A 21544-nucleotide genomic window follows, 5' to 3' on the forward strand; every position below is an offset into this window, starting at 1 on the left:
AAAAACAAACAAAAAAACATTATATTTAAAAAAGATCTAATTTAGGATGGGCCAAAGGGACATTTTGTCAAATTTATGTGACTTCTGTGGCTAAACCTGGCCCCAAATGAAATCTAAAAGTCACTATTATATTATAATATTAGTAATAATGTGATCACTACATATAATTCATTTAATTTAAAATAGATGTGTTTTTTTATGTTAATATATATATTAAACTGTAATTTATTCCTGTGATCAAAGCTGAATTTTCGGCATCATTACTCCAGTCTTCAACAAAGGCAGTTTGTGCTTAACCTGCTACTGTAGCCAAAACACAACACAGCTTCCTTTTTATTGACAAACTCATTGGAACAATTTCCGCTGCATCTCTTTTGTCAGATGACTTATGTTTCGATGAGCCAGCATATGTTTTTTTTTTTCTTCATTGGTTTTGTTTTTTAAACTGTCACCCAGGCTGTGTAGAGGTCAGTGTGTGGTGGAGTGGCTGATGGAGACAGAAGTGGACACATTTGAAGGGCAGGCCTCTGTACTCAGCCAGGCAAACCCTCTTTATGACAACAACATGAAGCTCTTTGAGGCCGAGCGCTACGACTTCCAGCACAGTGGTGAGTCTAGGGCAGACTGACACTCTTCACATTCAAATATGCTTCAAAATGTGTTTCTGGAATGTTTCATTCTGATCAATTATGACATTCAGTGGTCTGATATTTCATAATATTGACTGACTGTTGCTGGTCATGGAAATGCTGTGTATTGCAACTTAAAATAGCGCTAATTTATTTTCCCTCATATCATATCACATGGACTTATAAAATCAGTTTTCTGTAGTTTAATCCAGAGTTCTGCATTTCTTGTTACAGAGCTAACGCAGAAGAAACCAGCGAAGAAACGTCACTGTATCCCTGTTCTCATAGTGTTTCTCCTGCTGCTGATTGCACTGAATTCTGTGCTGGCCTATAAAGGTAAGATGGAACTGAAATAAATTCACATTTTAAAAGTATAACTTTATAAATGTCCTTGCATTATTTACAAAATGTCAAACCAAGTGGCATTGATTTGAAACGCAAGTTTTAGGGTTTAAATAATTACATTATAAATAAACTGAAATGAAGAAGCATTGTGACCTTTTGTAGTTGTCAGATGTCAATGGATCATGTTGATAGTTAAAGTGATTTCTACACCTGTGGTTTCTCTGATATGACTCTGACTTAAAAAATGCACTTATAATCACCAAAACACCAGCTGATTAAAACTTATTGAGCTAAAATTATGAAAAGGAAATGTAGTGAAGAGAAAAGCTATATTCCTTTACAGATGTCACAACATATTTTGTTGTATAATGCAATGCAATCTGTATATTTTTAGTTGTAGCGTTAAGGTGTAGTCACATTTATCTTTGCTTGGCGAAATTTCATGGGTAAAACTCATTCTAATAGGAATCCGTGCGATCGGGTGCAAAAAATTCCCCTAAGCAGATTTCACTGATTTTCAAGATGGTCACTTGAATTCACCGCACTGACCAATAGAAAGCTAATTGGTTTGAAAGTTAATTTTGTGTGAGCTGATATTTATACATCGCTCCACTATTAACAATATATGACTGACCGTTTTTATCTAATGTGATTGCACCTTACAATAAGTGTCTAACACTTTTTGTGACTACTGTACATGAATATTTCACAGCATCATGTAAGCTATCTGTTGTTCCGTGATTTAATCTGCTTTGAATGATGTGTATTGTATGCAGTTTTCACTCTGGAGACTTGGGTTCACACTCACTGTACATCAGCTGATGCCAGATCAGAGGAGCTCAAGTCTGCTGAAGGACTCAAGCTGGGCAGCTCCAGCTCAGATGAGGTGTATATACACACTTCACACCGTCATTCATGTTGTGCCACACAAACACATACTCGTATAAGACCTGTTTTGAGTGTGTCAGAGCTGAAGGGGTGTGTGTGTGTGTGTGTGTGTGTGTGTGTGTGTGTGTGTGTGTGTGTGTGTGTGTGTGTGTGTGTGTGTGTGTGTGTGTGTGTGTGTGTGTGTGTGTGTGTGTGTGTGTGTGTGTGTGTGTGTGTGTGTGTGTGTGTGTGTTAACAGGAGTGTCTGTCTGATCTGTGTGGGAACGATGGGACTCTAGAAAAACTGAGGACTCAAATAAACCAACTCAACGTTAGTGCACAAAGAGGTACACATATACACACAACCTATTGGTTGACCAGGTACTATTTTGAGAATCTGCCATGATTTCAATCATTAAAGGGGTCATGAAATGCATTTTCAGATCTTTTATTTACATTTACTCTCTTTAACTACTACAGTATGTACTAACATTTAAATTAATCATTTGATACAATGCATTTATTGTGTGCATACATGCTTTTACACTGTACTTATGTTTAAAACATACCTGCATGTAATTACAGCTGTAGTTAATTTCTGTAATATCTATAATGACTCTGTTGACCTTCTCTTACCCCTTAACCCTACCCATACTACCAAACCTGTCCTAACCTTACCTGTATCACCTCAATAGCAGCACAAGTGCTTTGGAAAATCATTACATCAAGAATGGGGAGACAAAAACAAAAACACATATTTGAATAATATTTAAGGTGTGAAAGTTGCAGTACGATTTTATTTTAGAGTAAACTCTTATATGTGGAAATATCAAGAACATTTAGATTTTCCATTTCATGACCCCTTTAAAGCATTTTTTCAGGAGACACCATAGCTGTGTCTCACAGAATTAAGGTAATTGTTTCCTTTATATTTCGTAGTCATGGTTTGTCCGCCTGGTCCGCCTGGTCCACCTGGAAGACCTGGAACACCTGGATTACAAGGTAACTGTGTCCTGTGACAATGCCTTGAAAATATTTTTCAGTCACCCTCTAACTCTAATTTAACATTAGTAGAAAGCCTCTTGAAGTTTCACCTGCATAGCTCTTACTAGCTGGCCTCCAACACATACACACACCTGAACGTCACTCCCCTCCGGGTCACGCCACCAATGTAATAAGTCCCACTTTATATTCAACAATATTATTGATCTGCTTGCATTGACACCATTATATGAGAACTGAACTAAGCTGGGTGATGACATCACTGTTTTCTCCAGAGTGGTTATATACATATAAATGAACAAAATTAATAACTTTAACAAAAATTAACTATCACTGAACTTACTTAAAGGTGCTCTAAACGATGTCACACGTTTTTTAGGCCAAAACATTTTTTGTGACATACAGCAAACATCTTCTCACTATCCGCTAGCTCCCTGTCCCCTGAACACACTGTAAAAACACGCGGTCTCTGCAGACACCCCAGGCTCCACACATGGCAACAAAAACCAACTGGGCTAACCCGCACCACGAAACATTACAAAATGTTCCAGCCTATAACCGACAAGAAGGGTTTGGGGGGTTAGTTTGCGGATGAGGGAGGGTCTAGCTAGCCTCCGTTTTGTTTGACAATACTTCAAACCTCAAAAAGGAGTGACGTCACCCAACATCGCTTAGAGCTAGTGATGTGTCCTCCCATATCGAGGCTTCGAAGCATGTGTCGAGTAATCCGGGATGATTTCTGTGAAGCGCGTATCGAGGCTTGTGTCGGTGACGTATGTGGTGACGTTTGAAGCCTCGCGAGCCGCCTGTACCACGTGACTGCTTCAGGAAGTGGTTCGCGGTTTGGCGGTCTATTTTAAATATAAGGGCCAGCAAAATGCAATGGATTCCCCCTCACATTTTGTGGACTTGGGACTTTGCGAGTTTGTTAGCGATCTATTCAAGCTTCTTTTTTTTGCGATGGAACCATGCGATGTCATTATAATCACACTGCACGTTTTACATTTATTGTCCACTTGATGGCACAATAGAGCAAATGAAGCTTCGGCACATGAGTGAACCAATTGGATGGAACGCTTCAATGCTTTATGAAGCTTCATCTCGCCATCACTACTTAGAGCAATGGTTCCCAACCCTGTCCTGGTGCCCCCCCAACACTGCGCGTTTTCTTTGTCTCCCTAATCAAACACACCTGACTCAACTCATCAGCTCATTATCACATGGGTTAATGAGCTGATGAGTTGTATCAGGTGTGTTTGATTGGGGAGACAAAAGTGTTGGGGGGGGGGGGCAGGACTGGGTTGGGAACCACTGGCTTAGAGCACCTTTAAGCTGGACTGTGACTCTATTTTCTTCTAGATCTGCTGTATAGCAGAAACAAAATTAGTTGCATTATTTTCCTGTTATCACTGTAAAGCTGCTTTAACAATCTGTATTGTAAAAAGTGCTATAAATAAAGGTGACTTGACTACTCGCACTGCTCCGAACGTGATTCAAACCATCATCAACTGGCATGGGAAGGCAGCGGAAGGGGGTTTTACCTGCACAGCTCTTCCTAGCTGGAATCCAGAAGGATACCAAACATCTGTGAGGCACCCAAAATCTCTGAGATCCTGTCCCCAGTTCAAAGGGCTGAAAATTGGCTAATTTTCATCTCTTCTTTTGAACCCAGCAGCAGTTCTCAGTGACCAGAATAGAGCCAATCCCTTTCCACATGTTCCTTCATAATCTGTGTAGTTTTAGTGCTCCCTGCTGGTCAAAACAGACATAAACACTGAACTGAATTAAAGCTGTCATTTGACCTTTGGCGTCTTCCATCCTCTATTATTCCAACAGATGCATGTGAATAGTATTTTTGTCTTTTTGATGTCATGCTTTGAGCAGTCAGGTTTTATACTCCAGCTGTGCTCTGTATCAGGTTCTCCTGGAATACCAGGGTTCCCAGGACAGAAAGGAGGCCTTGGCTCACCAGGTTAGTGTATTGTTGTATATCTGTACGAATTTGTATGCATATGTGTTTGGGTTTTATTGCTCTTGAAAAGCATGTGTGAGTATTGTGCTCTTAATTTTTCGTCAGTTTTAACAAGCTGCATTGGCTTAGGAAATAATTGTACGTTAGTAACATTCACTTCTTTGGTGTATACAAAGAAAATGCTGCAAAACAATGAACATTAATTGAAAATAATTGTATTTATGTCAGGGGGGGTAGGTGAGCCTGGAGCTCCAGGTGAAAAAGGACAGAGAGGAGACCCAGGCATTGCAGGGGAGAAGGGAATGGTCGGCATCAGGGGTGCACCTGGTAATCGCCTCCTTTCTTTCATATATATCTCATCCCAGTATAGCAGATCCACATCTCTCCCTGACTGTATTTATTTCTGTCTCCAGGTGTTCCAGGCTTAAAGGGGGATCCAGGAGAGAGAGGAATACAAGGTGCCTGATTATTATGATGAAAGACACCTTAATTATTCATACTGTAATGAAACAAAAAATATGTGTTGTGGAAATGCCTCGCACATTTTTCCATGCTGTAAGAGTTTTACTACTGCTCTAATGACTACTGCTCTGTGCACACAAGGTTTACCTGGGAATGACGGTCGTCCAGGTGCCGATGGAAAGACTGGTTTTCCAGGAATACCAGGGCCCGATGGAATTCCAGGTACTTCTTCAAAGATAAATCCGAACCGAATTATTTGATAGCTTGTCTATTAGGGGTGTCGAAATGTATCGCTTCTACGATGCATAGCGATGCAGACGAGGACGATTCGGTATCGGTTCAGTAATAGACCATAACCGATTATAATTTACTGATGCTTTTCTGACGTCATTTATCATATATGTGCTTTGTCGCGGTAGCATACAATGGCAGAGGGAGGCAAGACGGGAGTAATTAAAAATGCTCCAACTACTATAAAAGCCTACATCTGGGCACATTTTGGCTCTTATGAACAACCTGGTAAGCACGACCTGGAGAAGACACGCGCTGTGTGCGCTCATGTCACGCAAATTAAATATGCAGGAGGTAATACCACTAACTTGATAAACCACGTTAGCCGTTTGGATGAGCTCCAACGTCACCCGAATCCGCAGCCAAAAACAAATCATCCACCCGCCACAATAATTTTCTCTGATTTAAGTATCCGCACCCAATGGTCAAATTACAATTATTCTGTGTTGTTCCGCGTGATTATAAATGGATGATCATCACCTTCAACAGCGGACTCGGCGACGGTGTATGCGCGCATCTCTAGGGTAACATTATACACTGATGAATGAGTGCTGCTTTTAAATGAACATTTCTTTAAAACAAAATTGATTTGACAGAATTTCTTTTTCTTAATGGCATAAACAGACTTTACTCCCTTGAAACTTAAACTGGAATGTCACTGTTACTGTCACTGCGACTTCCCGAACAGGCGAACGCGCGCGCGCACACGCACACATCACTTTTCGAAGTAAAATTGAGGATGCAGTGCATCGAAATGCATCACGATATCGAATTGAACTGAATCGATGACATGATAATCGTAATCGAACCGAACCGTGAGACCAGCGTAGGTTCACACCCCTATTGTCTATAGCTGCTAATTACTACTACTGATAGAATTTTTTACAGTGTAGTGCAGTTGTGCAAAGGTAAAACCACACCACAAAACCACTTTAATTTGTTTAGTCTGAACGGTAGTAATAATGATGTTCCCTATCGGTCAGTCACTACAACGTAGGTCATGACTGACCAATAGGAATCTCGCTAGAGAGGCCAATCTACTTCGAGTGAAACTAAAACAAGCCAATACACATTGGCGTGCAATCATTTGCATCAGCTGCGCGCCCTCGTTAGCGCGGGTATAAACGAGCAGCTGGTGCGATTGCACACTAGCTTTTTGCTTCGGAGCCAAGCACTTCGTATGCTGAACAGAGTGAATTTGGAAGCAAGCCTCTTCTGGATCTCTCCACTTTGGTGCGGGCGTGACGGCACAACAGCGCGAGCGGTCTTTTTCTCTTCTCTCTCTCTCTTCTTTGTTTGTTGTTTTAAAACTGAGCAAACAAAAAAGCTGTCTGCACGGCTGGTAAGGTGCGCGGTTAAAGCGCTCAATGGCCGTTTTTACGGCTGGTAAGGTGCGCGATTAAAGCGCTCAACGGCCGTTTTTACGGCTGGTAAGACCAGCGAGAGAGAATCGCGCACAGACAGGTGCACATTCCTGTCTGTGTTCGCTGTGACCGTTCCCCTGCGTGCTTCAGCACCAAGGAGAGCAGTCTCTAAAAGAGCTTACACAGATAGTTTGCGTCTTTTTCAAGATGACATTCTATCTGTGTGTTTCTGGATGCGGTCGTTACCTGGGGTCGCGGGATGGTCACGATCGCTGCCTTGTGTGTCTGGGCCTCGAACACGCACAGGCAGCGTTCGTGGATGAGTCATGTACCCATTGTGGGAAGATGACCATCTCGGAGCTGAGGTCGAGACTCACGTTCCTGCAAAGGGGCGGAGTCCCCGTGCCTGCACCTCGTTCCAACCCCCCTTCGCGGGTTGCTTCGGGCAGTGACACGGGTGACCTGAGGATTACAGTGAGCGCGCTTCCTTCGGGGAACCAACCCCCTAGGAACCCTCACTCCTCTCATGCTCCGCAACCAGTTGAGCTGCCAACGGAACGTTCTGGACCGTCCTCGAGATGTGTACCGGTCGTTTCGTTCGGCGCTCCCTGCGACGACCAGATGTCGATCGCTGCATCGGAGGGTGGGTCAGACCTCTCCGCGGACGACGGCTCGGAGCCGCTGCCTCCTTCAGGTGTGCCAGCGGTGCCCGAGTCGGACCCGGAGATGATGGCCATGCTTTCCCGGGCCGCCAACAGGATCGGGCTCGTGTGGAACCCTCCACCGTGTCCCGAGCCCTCGAGGTTGGACGATTGGTATCTCGGGGTGGCGCGCGCTGGTTCTCAGCAACCCACCCCAGTGCCTTTCTTCCCGGAGGTGCATGAGGAGCTCACAGGGACGTGGACGGCACCTTTTACTGCCAGAAACCGTCTCGGTGGATCCTCCTCCCTCACCACCCTTGATGGCGGGGCAGCTAAGGGATACACGCGTATCCCGCCAGTGGAACGGGCCGTTGCTATGCAACTGTGCCCTAACTCCACTTGGCGTGGAGAACCGTGTCTTCCTTCCCGGGCTTGTAAGTACTCGTCGGACCTGACCGGCAAGGCTTACAAGGCCTGTGGGGAAGCTGCCTCTGCCATGCACGCCATGGCGTTGTTCCAGGTTCATCCAGGTTCATCAGGCCAAGGCACTGAAGGACCTGCACGAGGGTGGTCATGATCCACAAGTTCTCCAAGAACTTCGTGCCGCAACTGACCTCGCGCTCCGTGCGACGAAGGTCACTGCGCGGTCAGTGGGTCGTGCGATGTCTACACTGGTGGTCCAGGAACGCCACCTCTGGCTGTGTCTGGCTGACATGCGGGAGACCGACAAGATCAGGTTCCTTAACTCCCCCGTGTCCCAGACCGGCCTCTTCGGCGACGCGGTCGAGAACTTCGCCCAGCAGTTCTCGGCTGTACAGAAGCAGACTGAGGCCATTAGACACATCTTGCCGCGGCGGTCAGCTGCTGCCTCCACCCCACCGCCCGCGGCTCCTCGGTCTGCTCGTCGCCGTGGGCGTCCGCCTGCGTCTGCCCCTGCTCCCGCGCCGCAGCAGCAGCCTCCAAGCGGCACCGTGGAGCCAGTCGCAGGCAGGGCGCCCCGCCCGTCCAGGCCCCCGCCAAGAGGGGCGGCAAAGCCAAAGGTAAGCGGCCCTAGGACGGGCGACCCAGAGGTGGAAGGGACTGCTCTCCAGGAGACGATGACTGCATCGCTCCCTCCCCCGGAAGAGGGCCGGGTGGAAAATCCTTTGTTTCGTTTTGTTTGTGTTCCGCCGCTGGCCTTAAAACCAGCGGTACCCAAATTTTCAATAAAAGAGCAGTTTCTATCATCTCTGGGTCCGAAGAGGGCCCGGAGAGTAGTGGGAGGTCAGAATCCTCACCACTCTCATCCGCCTCTTCTATCGCCAGCCGGCAGCTGCGTACGGTCCGAGAACGCCATCGAGCCGCCTCCCGCACCTCCTGCCCCGTGGAACCAGGTAAGTGCTGCACAGCACACTCAGACCCCGCTACGGGCCGCCTCCCAGAGAGAGCCTCCCGAGCTGCGTCCCTGTGTTCCACCTCGCTGCCCCACTCCGGGTACGCCTACGGTCCCTTTGGTCCCGCTTGTACGGTCTCTGCGAGCCTGGTTAGCGCTCCCCAGGCCGTCTCGCTGGCTCATTCGAACCATCAGGCTCGGCTATGCGATTCAGTTCGCCCGGCGTCCCCCCAAGTTTCGGGCCATCCACTCCACTACAGTGAGAGCAGCCGATGCCCATGTCTTGCGTGCGGAGATCGCCGTCCTACTGGCGAAGGATGCGATAGAGCCGGTCCCTCCAGCCGATATGAGGTCAGGGCACTACAGTCCCTACTTCATTGTACCCAAGAAAGGTGGTGGGTTACGACCGATCTTGGATCTGCGAGTTTTGAATCGGAGCCTCCACAAGCTACCGTTCAAAATGCTCACGCAGAGACGCATTTTCGAATGTATCCGTCCCCAAGATTGGTTTGCAGCGATCGACCTGAAGGACGCGTACTTTCATGTCTCGATTCTTCCTCGACACAGGCCATTTCTGCGCTTTGCGTTCGAGGGTCGAGCATATCAGTACAAAGTCCTACCCTTCGGGCTGTCCCTGTCCCCCCGTGTCTTCACGAAAGTCACGGAGGGGGCCCTTGTTCCAATGAGAGAACAGGGCGTTCGCATCCTCAACTATCTCGACGACTGGCTCATACTAGCACACTCTCGAGATCAGCTATGCGAACACAGGGACCTAGTCCTCAGGCACCTCAGCCAGTTGGGTCTTCAGGTCAACTGGGAAAAGAGCAAACTCTCCCCTGTGCAGAGGATCTCTTTTCTCGGTATGGAGTTGGATTCGGTCGCCCAGACAGCGGGCCTCACAGAGCAGCGTGCTCAGTCGGTGCTGAACTGCTTGAACACGTTCAAGGGCAGGACAGCGGTCCCACTGAAACTCTTTCAGAGGCTCCTGGGGCATATGGCAGCAGCATCAGCGGTAACCCCGCTCGGCCTGCTACATATGAGACCGCTTCAGCACTGGCTTCACGGCCGAGTCCCGAGATGGGCGTGGCGTCATGGCACTCACCGGGTGGCAATCACACCGGCGTGCCGCCAGACCTTCAGCCCGTGGTCAGACCCCTCGTTCCTGCGGGCAGGAGTCCCCTTGGAACAGGTGTCCAGACATGCTGTGGTATTCACAGATGCCTCTGCCACCGGCTGGGGTGCCACGTACAACGGGCATGCAGTGTCAGGGGTGTGGACGGACCCTCAACTGCGTTGGCACATCAACTGCCTCGAGTTGCTAGCAGTACATCTCGCCCTGACCCGCTTGAAAAGACGGCTACAGGGCAGGGACGTGCTGGTCCGTACGGACAACACTGCGACCGTTGCGTACATCAACCGACAAGGTGGTCTACGCTCCCGTCGCATGTCGCAACTCGCCCGCCATCTCCTCCTCTGGAGTCAGAAGCATCTGAAGTCGCTTCGAGCCATGTATGTCCCCGGCTTGCTCAACCGTGTGGCCGACGAGCTATCACGAGCTGTGCTCCCGGGAGAATGGCGACTCTACCCCCAGGCGGTTCAGCTGATCTGGAGAGAGTTCGGGGAGGCTCAGGTAGACCTGTTTGCTTCCTCAGAGACCTCCCACTGCCAGCTGTTTTACTCCCTGACCGAGGGAACACTCGGCACGGACGCACTGGCACACAGCTGGCCCCGGGGCCTTCGCAAATATGCGTTTCCCCCAGTGAGCCTACTTGCGCAGACACTGTGCAAAGTCAGGGAGGACGAGGAGCAGGTCCTTCTGGTGGCTCCCTATTGGCCCACCCGGACTTGGTTCCCAGAACTCATGCTCCTTGTGACAGTCCCTCCCTGGCCCATTCCTCTGAGGAAGGACCTTCTGACTCAGAGACGGGGCACCCTATGGCACCCGCGTCCAGACCTCTGGAAACTCCATGTCTGGTCCCTGGACGGGACGCGGAGGTTTTAGGTGACTTACCCCCTGAGGTACTTAACACCATCACTTCAGCACGGGCGCCGTCCACGAGACGTGTTTACGCCCTGAAGTGGAACCTGTTCGTCAAGTGGTGTTCTTCTCGCCGAGAAGACCCCCGAAGATGTCCGATAGGGTCTGTGCTTTCCTTCTTGCAGCAGGGGTTGGAGCGTAGACTGTCTCCCTCCACCCTCAAAGTACATGCTGCCGCTATTTCAGCTTATCACGACCACATAGATGGCAAAGCAGTGGGAAAGCACGACCTGGTCGTCAGGTTTCTTAGGGGGGCGAGACGATTAAATCCTCCTCCCCCCCCCTCCATACCCTCTTGGGATCTTTCCCTGGTGCTTCGAGCACTTCAGGATGTTCCCTTTGAGCCTCTGCAGTCAGTAGACTTAAAGCTTCTTTCCATGAAGACTTTGCTGCTGGTTGCACTGGCCTCTGTCAAGAGGGTAGGAGACCTGCACGCATTTTCGGTCGACGAATCGTGCCTAGAGTTCGGGCCGGGTGGCAGCCACGTGGTACTAACACCCCGGCCTGGCTATGTGCCCAAGGTTCCTACCACTCCCTTCAAAGACCAGGTAGTGAACCTGTAAGCGCTGCCTTTGGAGGAGGCAGACCCAGCCCTGGCTTTGCTCTGTCCCGTTCGCGCTCTGCGTATGTACGTGGACAGAACTCAAAGCGTCAGGACCTCAGACCAGCTCTTTGTCTGTTACGGAGGCCAGCAGAAGGGAAAGGCTGTCTCCAAGCAGAGGATGGCCCACTGGATAGTGGATGCCATCGCCTTGGCTTACCAAGCACAAGGCGTGCCCTGCCCGCTCAGGTTGCATGCACACTCCACGAGAGGCATTGCATCCTCCTGGGCGCTGGCACGTGGCTCCTCGCTAACAGATATCTGTAGAGCTGCGGGCTGGGCGACACCTAACACGTTCGCTAGATACTATAGCCTACGTGTAGAGCCGGTGTCCTCCCGTGTTCTCACCCTAGACGGGTAGAAGCACTGAGAGGTCTGGCTCTGTCGGCTTGCTGCACCCTACTGTGCACCCTTATTGCTCCAGAGTAAAACCTGTTGAGTCCTCCAAAACCCCTCGGCCCGGACTTGGCGGAGCGTCCGGCGCCAGGCCCTTATCCGCTGAATCCTTGAGAACCGGATCTGGGCTGGGTTCCATTTGTGTGACCCTACGGGGATCCCATATGTGTATATTCCACGGCTGCTCCTATCGGAAGCCCGTGTCTTTCCCTTGGGCTAAGTCACCCTTTATTTCATATGCAGTACAGCCTTCGGCTAGTCCATATGCATTTCCACATAACTCTTTGAAGAAGTGGCTTCCGCAGCGTTCCTTCCTAAACAGAAAGGGCACGCTTTCCCAGTGTTATCCAATATCTCACTGTATGGGTTATTACGGAACAACAGTGTCAGACTCACTCTGTGTAAGCCTCCGCCTATCGTCCTTCCAGGCAAGAAGGTGTAGAGGCTTGCACGGGGGCGCTGGATGGGGTGCAGCGGCTGTGGCGCTTTGGTAGGGATTCCTATTGGTCAGTCATGACCTACGTTGTAGTGACTGACCGATAGGGAACGTCTCGGTTACATATGGTAACCCTCGTTCCCTGAGGGAGGGAACGGAGACGTAGGTCCCGTCGCCACATCCGCTGCCGCCCGCCGGGGCGGCCAGCTTCTCAGGCTTGGCTCCTCAGCAAAAAACTAGTGTGCAATCGCACCAGCTGCTCGTTTATACCCGCGCTAACGAGGGCGCGCAGCTGATGCAAATGATTGCACGCCAATGTGTATGGGCTTGTTTTAGTTTCACTCGAAGTAGATTGGCCTCTCTAGCGAGATTCCTATTGGTCAGTCATGACCTACGTCTCCGTTCCCTCCCTCAGGGAACGAGGGTTACCATATGTAACCGAGACGCTTTCCTTATTAAACACCACTAAAAATAAATCTCAGTCAAAGCCACACCTGACTGTTCTGCATTCTGACACTTTTTTGACACCTTGTACTTGAAATCTCTCTTCCGCAGGGTCTAAAGGAGTCCAAGGTCCCAGTGGTGAGCGAGGAGAGCAGGGGCCTTCAGGTATAAGCGGTAAGAAAGCTGTTGGAAAGAAACAAAAGAACACTACTTGAAAATTTAGCAGTGACATTGTCAGGCTGATTTATTTACAAAAAAAAAATCTAATTGCATGGCCCAAATTTAATAGCACTGCAATATAACAATGAAGTTCACAGTGGATTTATAAATTAATAACATAAAAAAAGCAAAACACACCAGATGCACATTTCTTGTTCTACGTTCTCTAGAAGTAGAGTTTAAAAAAAACTTGCTGTATTTAATTGAGAAGGTACACCGCCAAAAAGTCTCCAACAAAAGTAACTTGAACCAAAAATTTCCCTGGAGGACTTGAACGTACCAATAGCCAGACTTATGACAACTGGCATAAAGACTGATGTACTTGGTTTATCCTAAATATATAGCTAATACCACAATATTGGATAAAACTTATTGCACAGCAGTTTCAGTCCATAATATATTATATAGGGAAACACAAAAGTAATCAGGAGAACATATGTGTAGACTTTCGAAGATAAGTATTTCCAAAAACTACAGATTATTTCACAGACAGTATTTACCTCAAAGTCACAAAACTCTACCACTAACTTAGCAACTTCAGCAAATACTGAGGTCATAGTTTTTCCTCACAAGTGCTCATTGTATCATCCTGGTACCCTGTAAACGTGACTTTGTTTTCAGGCAGAATGATGCACCCATGAAATTTCATAATTCCTAATTCATTCGTACCCTCACCTGTGGTTGATTGGTCTTTTAGGGCCTCCTGGACCACAGGGACCTTCTGGCCTGCGAGGACCAGCTGGAGAAAAAGGCTCGCCTGGACCAAAGGGAGACAATGGCCTTGGCCTTCCAGGTATTTTAGGAGTGCTAAGAACACATGCACATAAAAGTGATGTATGCTGTTGCCAATAATTTGGGGTAAATAATTGTTTTCAGGGAGCCCAGGACAACAGGGGGAAAAGGGAGATCGAGGCTTGCCAGGTAAATAAAGATGAACAAGAAAACAGATGATAAACATTGGGTTTATATCATGCAGTCGTCATCTGAGTTCGATGTTGTTTGTAGGTATCCCTGGATCTCCGGGTCTGACTGGAGTAAAGGGCAGTAAAGGGGATTCAGGTGGGTTTATTAAAAAGTTAATTAATGACAACAAGGCAACATCCATCTGTGTGTTTCTCTTGACTTTCTTCCTTTCCTCTCTCCCAGGGCAAAAGGGAAATCAAGGTATGTTTAGGCATATTTTGTGTGTATCCACGATATATGTGAGTGCACAGCATCTATGTGACTATTAACCTGTTTTGCAAGTGAATTGATTGTATGTACATGTATAATGGTCTTAAACAGGTCTGAGGGGAGAGAAGGGTGATGTAGGATCCAAAGGTGGTGCGCCTGGTAATTTCCATAAATACTGATCCATCTCTCTGTACTACTGCACTAGCTATGTTTCCATCCATCGTTGCACATTTAACTTGCTCAAAATTGGAAAAATTGCAAAAAACATTCTAGAGTAAAGCAAAGTTTCCATCCCATGTGTTCAAGAGAGCAAAATAGTCTCTTCCTGGGAAATTGCCACATTATATCTGTAATAAAAATGGAAGTTGCTGCAATCAGGCTCCATTTTCCTCTATCATAAATGAGTTGCGTCTCACAGCCTCTGCTGAGGCAAAGTCACATGCGGTTATTGTTGCACATCAAATGATTTATTCTGCAAATGTGTTTCCATCGTAGTTTATTCACATGGCCTCTTATTGAATAAAAAAAAATTATTCGCAACTTAAGTTTTTTATGCATATTTTTAGAATTTATGCTCATCTTTGCAATTCCATCCAGCATTTTATGAATGCGATAACCAAAAATTCACATTAAAATAGGTGAATGAAAACACAGCTAGTGTTAACGTCTATTAAGTTCTCAGAGATTCTTGTATTGTTGCTGTTGTTGTTTTTTTGTCTACTCTACAAAATCACTTTAGCATGACATATCAATGACTAAACATGTAGCTTAGCACAATATACATATGCTATACTCCAGCTGGAGGCAGTCCAGCAGTGTGTCTCATATATGTGTATTTGTCTTTAGCTTTGGTTCGTTTAGTGGGAAGCTCCACCCGTGGAAGAGTCGAGGTGCTGCATAATGGTGTCTGGGGAACGGTGTGTGATGACAGCTTTGACACTGTGGATGGTTTAGTGGTGTGTAAGATGTTGGGCTTCCAGAGGGTTATCCAGGTGTACACGGCCGGTGCAGGTGATGTATCCGTCTATGCTTAAGGGGTTTAAGTTAATGGTTCATGTTATAGTGGCTATAGTTTCCAAAACCCTCTCAGAACGGTCTGCTGTGTATCTCCTGCAGGAACTGGAAAAATCTGGCTGGATGAGTTGAGATGTACCGGGAATGAGAGGAACATTTTTGACTGTCCACATGGAGGAATTGAAGCTCATAACTGTAACCACGGTGAAGATGTGGGAGTTAACTGTGCCTGAATAAAAAGAGGAACAATTCTCACACCATGAACTCATTTTTGTCTGTGTTTTGTTGATTTTTAGTGGATGTATAAAGTCAGTTCTACTCACACAGATGCAGTTAATCAGATTAACTATTTTCCACTAATGTTTGAAAGTGTTTCATCATATGAAACCAAATTATTTTTGTCAAATGTAAAAAAAAAAATAAAAAAAATAAAAAAAATCGCATGGTGCATCAAGGCAGCGACATTCATGCATTTTGTTTAAATGGGACTTGTGTGTGCACAAATATTTCTTGTCTTTGTACAATATGAATGTATAAACAAACTCTTCCATGTATACTGTGCTATCCTAAAACTGTCCCAACTCATAACACTTATACACAGCAAAATAAAGGGCTTACAGTAAAATAGCTTTTGACTCTAAAATGTGTCTTGTTTATGTTCCTGTACCTTGTCCAAACTAATTCTGTTCACTTTCACACTGTTGTTGCTAAAATATATACTTTGCACACACTTTATATCACAGTCCTAAAAAGATGACAGAAAAGTTACTTGCATTTACTGTCCTGTGGCAAAACATGAGAGCAGTTTTAGACCAAACATATAATGGTGAGTGAGTGCGACCTGGATGCATCAGTGAATGCGGAGATATTTTGCTAAATAAAATGACCCTGCCAAAAGAATTGTGTGATAACTTTATTATTTTCCATCTCGTCTCAGTGAGTTTCTGAGAGGTTTTATGCATGCGCAGTGAGTTTAATTTAGCGTCTTCAGGCGTTTTCCAATAGTTTCTCATCCACACTGAAACGTAGGAAAACGCTAGTGTGGACGGAGCGAGTTTTTAAACGAAAACACCATTTTCAAATGAATCCGGATTAATGCAGATGTAGCCCAACAAACCCAATGGCATCTCTCTAACGATCCTCCTTTAACTAGCGCTGTCAAAAAAAAAATATATATATGTGCACGGTGTCATCAAGGCAGCGACATTCATGCATTTTGTTTAAATGGGACTTGTGTGTGCACAAATATTGTTGGTCTACGTACAATATGAATGTATAAACAAACTCATCAATTTGTGATATCCCAACTCATAACACTTATACACACAGCAACATAAAGGGCTTAAAATAGCTTTTGCCTCTAAAATGTGTCTTACGTTTCTGTACACTCAAACACATAACCCTATTGCTTCCACACATCTCTCTCACGATCCTTCTTTAACTATCACTGTCTTGAATTTTGGATCTAAGCGACACTAAGCTACGATTATCATTCAGCTCCTGTTCTCCTCTCCAGGGAGTTCCTCTCTCCAGTCCTGCCTTCCTCTCACGGTGTCTGTCTGGCCCCTCATTAGCTGCGGGACCCTGGGTATAGACGACTGGGTTTGGGAGTGAGGGCCTCTGAAGGGCTAAGAGGCCGCACTAATAAATAAATGATCCAGTCGGTGACAGTAATAATAATGAGAGAGGAAGGGATACGGTAGCATTTATAAAGAGCTCCGGTCCACTGGGAGCAAGAGGCTCTGTGCTCTTTTATACTGAAGCCAAATCTGAGAACTGATCAACACCAGAGTGTGTTACTTGCAGACAATAATTACTACAACGCACTTACAATGGGAACATTCAGGGATATACACCCCGCAGACAATAATTACTACAACGCACTTACAATGGGAGCATTCAGGGATATACACCCCATAGACTTCAATGCATGAATCGCTAAAATTATTCCCTATATTTTGAGACAAAGGTCTTGTTAATGATTTTCAGTTTTCAGTTAGCGAGGGAAGGGCATACAAAAAAAAATTTTAAACGCAGCCCTAGTTGACTAAATGCCACTTAAAATCAAGGAGATATAAAAATCTGGACTTTTTTAGGTACTGGACAAGAGATATTATTATGAATAATATCATAGCGGACCTTTATTTATTTGTATTAAATGTTTTACTCACTTTTTTTTTTTTTGACAAACAGATTGGTGCAGTTGTTAAGACTAGCTTTTTCCAGCTAAGGCTCCTCAGTAAGGAGAAATCATTTCTGTCCCGCGCTGATCTAGAAAAAGCAATTCATGCCTTTATCAGCTCAAGGCTGGATTACTGTAATGCCCTCTATATTGGGCTTAACAATATGTAACCTGTAGTTGTTGTGTTAGCTATTTTGTTTTAATTGCTTAAATTAGTTTTAATTTGCAACTTTTAAGTACTGTTGTCTTAAAGCTTGTGTGTTTTATGGAAAGTGCTTTGTGCACCTTTCTGGTTGTTGTAATGGCGCTATATAAATAAAAATTGAATTGATGTTTTTTTATTTTTTTTACATTGACAATAATTTAATTGTATGTATTTTATATGTTTATGCCAAAATTCTTAATTATCATTCATAGTAGTAGTAGTAGCGCTGTCAATGTGTTACTGTTTAAGAATAATTAAATATGTTTAACATTGTTACATTTCTTTTAGGGCTGGGAAAAGATAAATCGCGATTAATTGCATCCAAAATAAAAGTTTGTGTTTACATAATATATGTGTGTGCACTGTGTATAATCATTTTGTATATATAAATACACACACATGCATGTATACATATAAGAAAAAAATTATTTATATATAAAATATTTATATTTATATACAATATAAATTATAAATAAATATATACAGTATATACATGAAAATATTTCTTAAATATATACATGCATGCGTGTGTATTTATTTATATACAACATAATTATACACAGTGCACACACATATATTATGTAAACACAAACTTTTATTTTGGATGCGATTAATCGCGATTAATCTTTTCCCAGCCCTAATTTCTTTATAAGGCAAGTACTGCATTCATTCAGACTATTTTAAAAGGATGGAATAAGACCACAACAAGCAACACACACAAGCAAATCTTGTTTATCCGTCAAATTCGTTTAGCCTATAAATTAAAACTCAACGGGTAAAATATGATCAATGAGTAAAAAAAAAAAAAATGAGAAGATGAACACTTCACTACTTCAGCTTAGCAGGGAAATTTATTTATTATTCAAAATGGAAAATTTGGAAAATAAATTATTTTTATAGGAGCATTTCAGCCAGTTCAATATAATTCCTGATAACTTTTAGAAAAGAATCCAAGGTACTTCTTCCAGCCTATATAAAAGAGTTAAAAAATTATTTAACATCAAGGCTATAACAATAGAAACATTAAAAATGGCTGAAACGCTGCACACTAATTTCTGCTATCAGCCTTCCTCACAGTGTGTCAGGTACAAAATGAGTCGCTGGTGTAGATGTAATTAGTTACTCAGTAGAATTGGTAGAATCTAAGGCTGCGTCTCAAATCGCATACTGGCTTAAGTACTTCTATGCTGCCTTTAAAGCAACACCAAAGATTCTTTTGTACCTTAAAATAATGTTTCCAAAATAGTTTCAGTGGCTCATCAACTCGTAACAGGGTGAACAGCACTTCTGCATTAACTTTGTGGCCCTCTATCGGCTATAACCGCACTAGGCAAGTTTGCCAGGGCTGTGTTTCCCAAAAGCATCGTTAGCCAACTATGTTCGCAAGTTCCGTCGTTATCAGCATAGTTTAACGAGTCGGTGTTTCCCGAAATAAAAGCAAGCTGACATTCAGTACAACCCGTGTTTTTTTCATTTAGAAAACATACAAATGTAATTTACCGTAAATTTTGTTTGTCAAGAGATTTAAAGCACCATTTTTGAAGACTGCGCATGTGCAAACGTGCTCTACTATGTAAGAACGAGCCTATGATTGAATCTGGAAATTAAGCAAAATAACTGAGAAAAATTAGAAATAGTCCTCAGATGCCATGTCTGTAATTTATATTAAAACATCTAGCATTAATTCGATCTCAAACAGTTTCATTAAAAGAAGTTATTACTCCACCAGCTGCGTGACATCATAAACCAACGTGGTTGAACAAACAATTTGCGACAATATGGTTTTGGGAAACAGTCGGCACTAGCTATTTGATTTCTCCAACGATGCATCATACTGTGATAGTGAAGCAGCGAGTTACATAGTTGTACAGGAAACGCACCCCAGATCCGGTAGCGGATCTGTAGTTCGAATGAGACATAATAAACTACAAATTTGACTTGCTTTAACGGCAAGCGTTACAATAGCAGATAGGTGGAGCGAGGCTCTGGGTGGAGCGTACTCGGCAGGTACATATAAATGGAAGATACCTAGCAGCCAGGTAGCTTTTGAATTGTCATCATGACAGAGTCTACAAATAAAAGGAAGAGTATGATGACGGAGGAAAAGAAAACGGGCGCATGATAGAGAAAGAGCTTGAGCTAGAGTGAACATTGGACCGGCTTACACTCATTGGCGAGAGCTGGAGGAGGCTACAAGATGGAAGCAATGTCATTATTTTGTTTTTCTTCGTTTCTGATGTCGAAATACATTATACTTTCATAAAATTATGCAACCTGCTCTACCTTGTCTGTGGACATTGTTATTTCCAAAGCCGGTGCTGGATAAACAAATAGCGTGCGTGCGACGGTACGCTGCGGTAGGCTAAATTATTTACAACAGTGGTAATGGACAATACCGCTTCCAACCTGTAGGGGGACCGAAGAGGAAAAGTGCTTTGGTGTTGCTTTAAAAATCATTCAGATGAAGGAATCTCAGGAGATAGGAAGAGAAGCCTTCCTACCTTTAAATGCATTGAAATGCATAAAGGCAGCATTTTTAAGTTTTTGGACACAGCCCAAAAGAACCATTACAGGGGAACCTATAATATTGTAAACCATTACAAAGTATAATGACATGAGTCAAACAAAAAAAGCAAAAAGAGTAAAAAAGAAAGAAAATAATAAATCATGCTAAAAAAATGTTTTCATGTTAACACAAAGTTTTAATCAACTGACAGTCCTAAACCGTAGTAATACTCTGTGTTCTCATGAGTCTGTATGGAGGGGCGCTGAATGCAGTTAAAATGCCTAAACCGTACAAGTAGAACGAGGAAGTAGTTCATTAACAACTTGTGCAACAGGAATAGGAAAGCATTTTATTTATTTATTTAAAAAAAAAGTTACTCTAGAGAGTAAATGAGGAAATATAATTGCTGAGGTTTCTGTAAAAGTTGCAGATGCTTGTTTGTAGGCATCATGTGTTGCAGATCCAGCAGAGCTGGGTGTTTATGTGCTGTGTCCAGTATATCAACTAACTATTTATACGTGTTATTCTTCTTCTGGTGGATACCACCTATATCTGGTGTCTCACTAATGAAAATTCCTGCACAGCGCTACAACAACCATAAGAAAATGAGCCTTCACAATAGATAATGCTTTACAATGAACTCTGCTGGAGAGCTACATAGGCTATGGCTGTTTATATGTTCAATAAAATACATTACTGACCTGGTAATAAAAATAAACGGCATCTCCGCACCACTTTTACTTTCCCAACTGATGTAATAGACAAAATAAATGTGGTCTTCAGTGTGAGAAGTTGGCTAATGGCTCAAAAGGGGTTTCTGTCAGAGCCTTCGTCAGGATAATTGCCCTATCGGTAAGCCCCTCCCCTCGAACGCAGATGAGCCAATGGCAGTTGAGTATCAGTTGTATGGCGACCGGAACTCGACAACTTTAGGTTTCAGCGCCATAGAGAAACATTGGAAGATCCGAAGCTCTCATTGGTTTGATGGTGTTTATACTACAAAAATGGTAAAACGATGTGCCTGAGGTTCTTCTTACACTGATTCCAGGTATCCTGAGAGGATGGACAATGGAATTTATTTTATTCTATTTCCTAAACCCAAACAAGACACAGCAAAATGTCTGTTTTGGATTAAGCTGTGCATTAATCCGATGAAGTGGGTGCAGTAACCAGGTTCCCTGAGGATTCAACCCCAATGAAGACGAAAACGGTAATTTTCTGGTTGTCATACTACCATTAAGTTACAATTAGTCCATGCTAACGGAAAAAAAACTAAATAGCTAACTGTTCTCACGTCATGTACAGACTGGTCTACAATTCAGTGCCTCTCCACTGATTAAATGTAAATTAAATGTAAAACCCCGTGGTTTACATGGACCCTTATA

General features: G+C 44.4%; 1 protein-coding gene across 1 annotated transcript; it reads left to right on the forward strand.

The window, feature by feature from the left end:
* Window positions 1–440: 440 nt before the first annotated feature.
* marco (macrophage receptor with collagenous structure) lies at window positions 441–15893 on the forward strand. Its single transcript, XM_077221467.1, has 17 exons — window positions 441–608; window positions 864–965; window positions 1751–1860; window positions 2101–2188; window positions 2781–2843; window positions 4762–4815; window positions 5044–5142; window positions 5229–5273; window positions 5419–5499; window positions 12972–13034; window positions 13777–13872; window positions 13956–14000; window positions 14085–14138; window positions 14226–14243; window positions 14364–14411; window positions 15099–15263; window positions 15369–15893. The coding sequence occupies exons 1-17, from the start codon at window positions 491–493 to the stop codon at window positions 15497–15499; spliced, it is 1380 nt and encodes a 459-aa protein (XP_077077582.1). The 5' UTR covers window positions 441–490; the 3' UTR covers window positions 15500–15893.
* Window positions 15894–21544: the final 5651 nt, after the last annotated feature.

Source organism: Siphateles boraxobius, unplaced genomic scaffold, assembly GCF_051911475.1.
Source record: "Siphateles boraxobius isolate OS27281-9 unplaced genomic scaffold, OSU_SipBor_1 83, whole genome shotgun sequence".
Taxonomy (NCBI): domain Eukaryota; kingdom Metazoa; phylum Chordata; class Actinopteri; order Cypriniformes; family Leuciscidae; genus Siphateles; species Siphateles boraxobius.

What these genes read in the sequence shown, in the direction of transcription:
- marco (XM_077221467.1), top strand. Translation starts at nt 491, where the DNA reads ATGGAGACAGAAGTGGACACATTTGAAGGGCAGGCCTCTGTACTCAGC. An exon ending in CTACGACTTCCAGCACAGTG is followed by an intron (nt 609 to 863) that starts GTGAGTCTAGGG and finishes TTCTTGTTACAG; the next exon opens with AGCTAACGCAGAAGAAACCA. An exon ending in TTCTGTGCTGGCCTATAAAG is followed by an intron (nt 966 to 1,750) that starts GTAAGATGGAAC and finishes TATTGTATGCAG; the next exon opens with TTTTCACTCTGGAGACTTGG.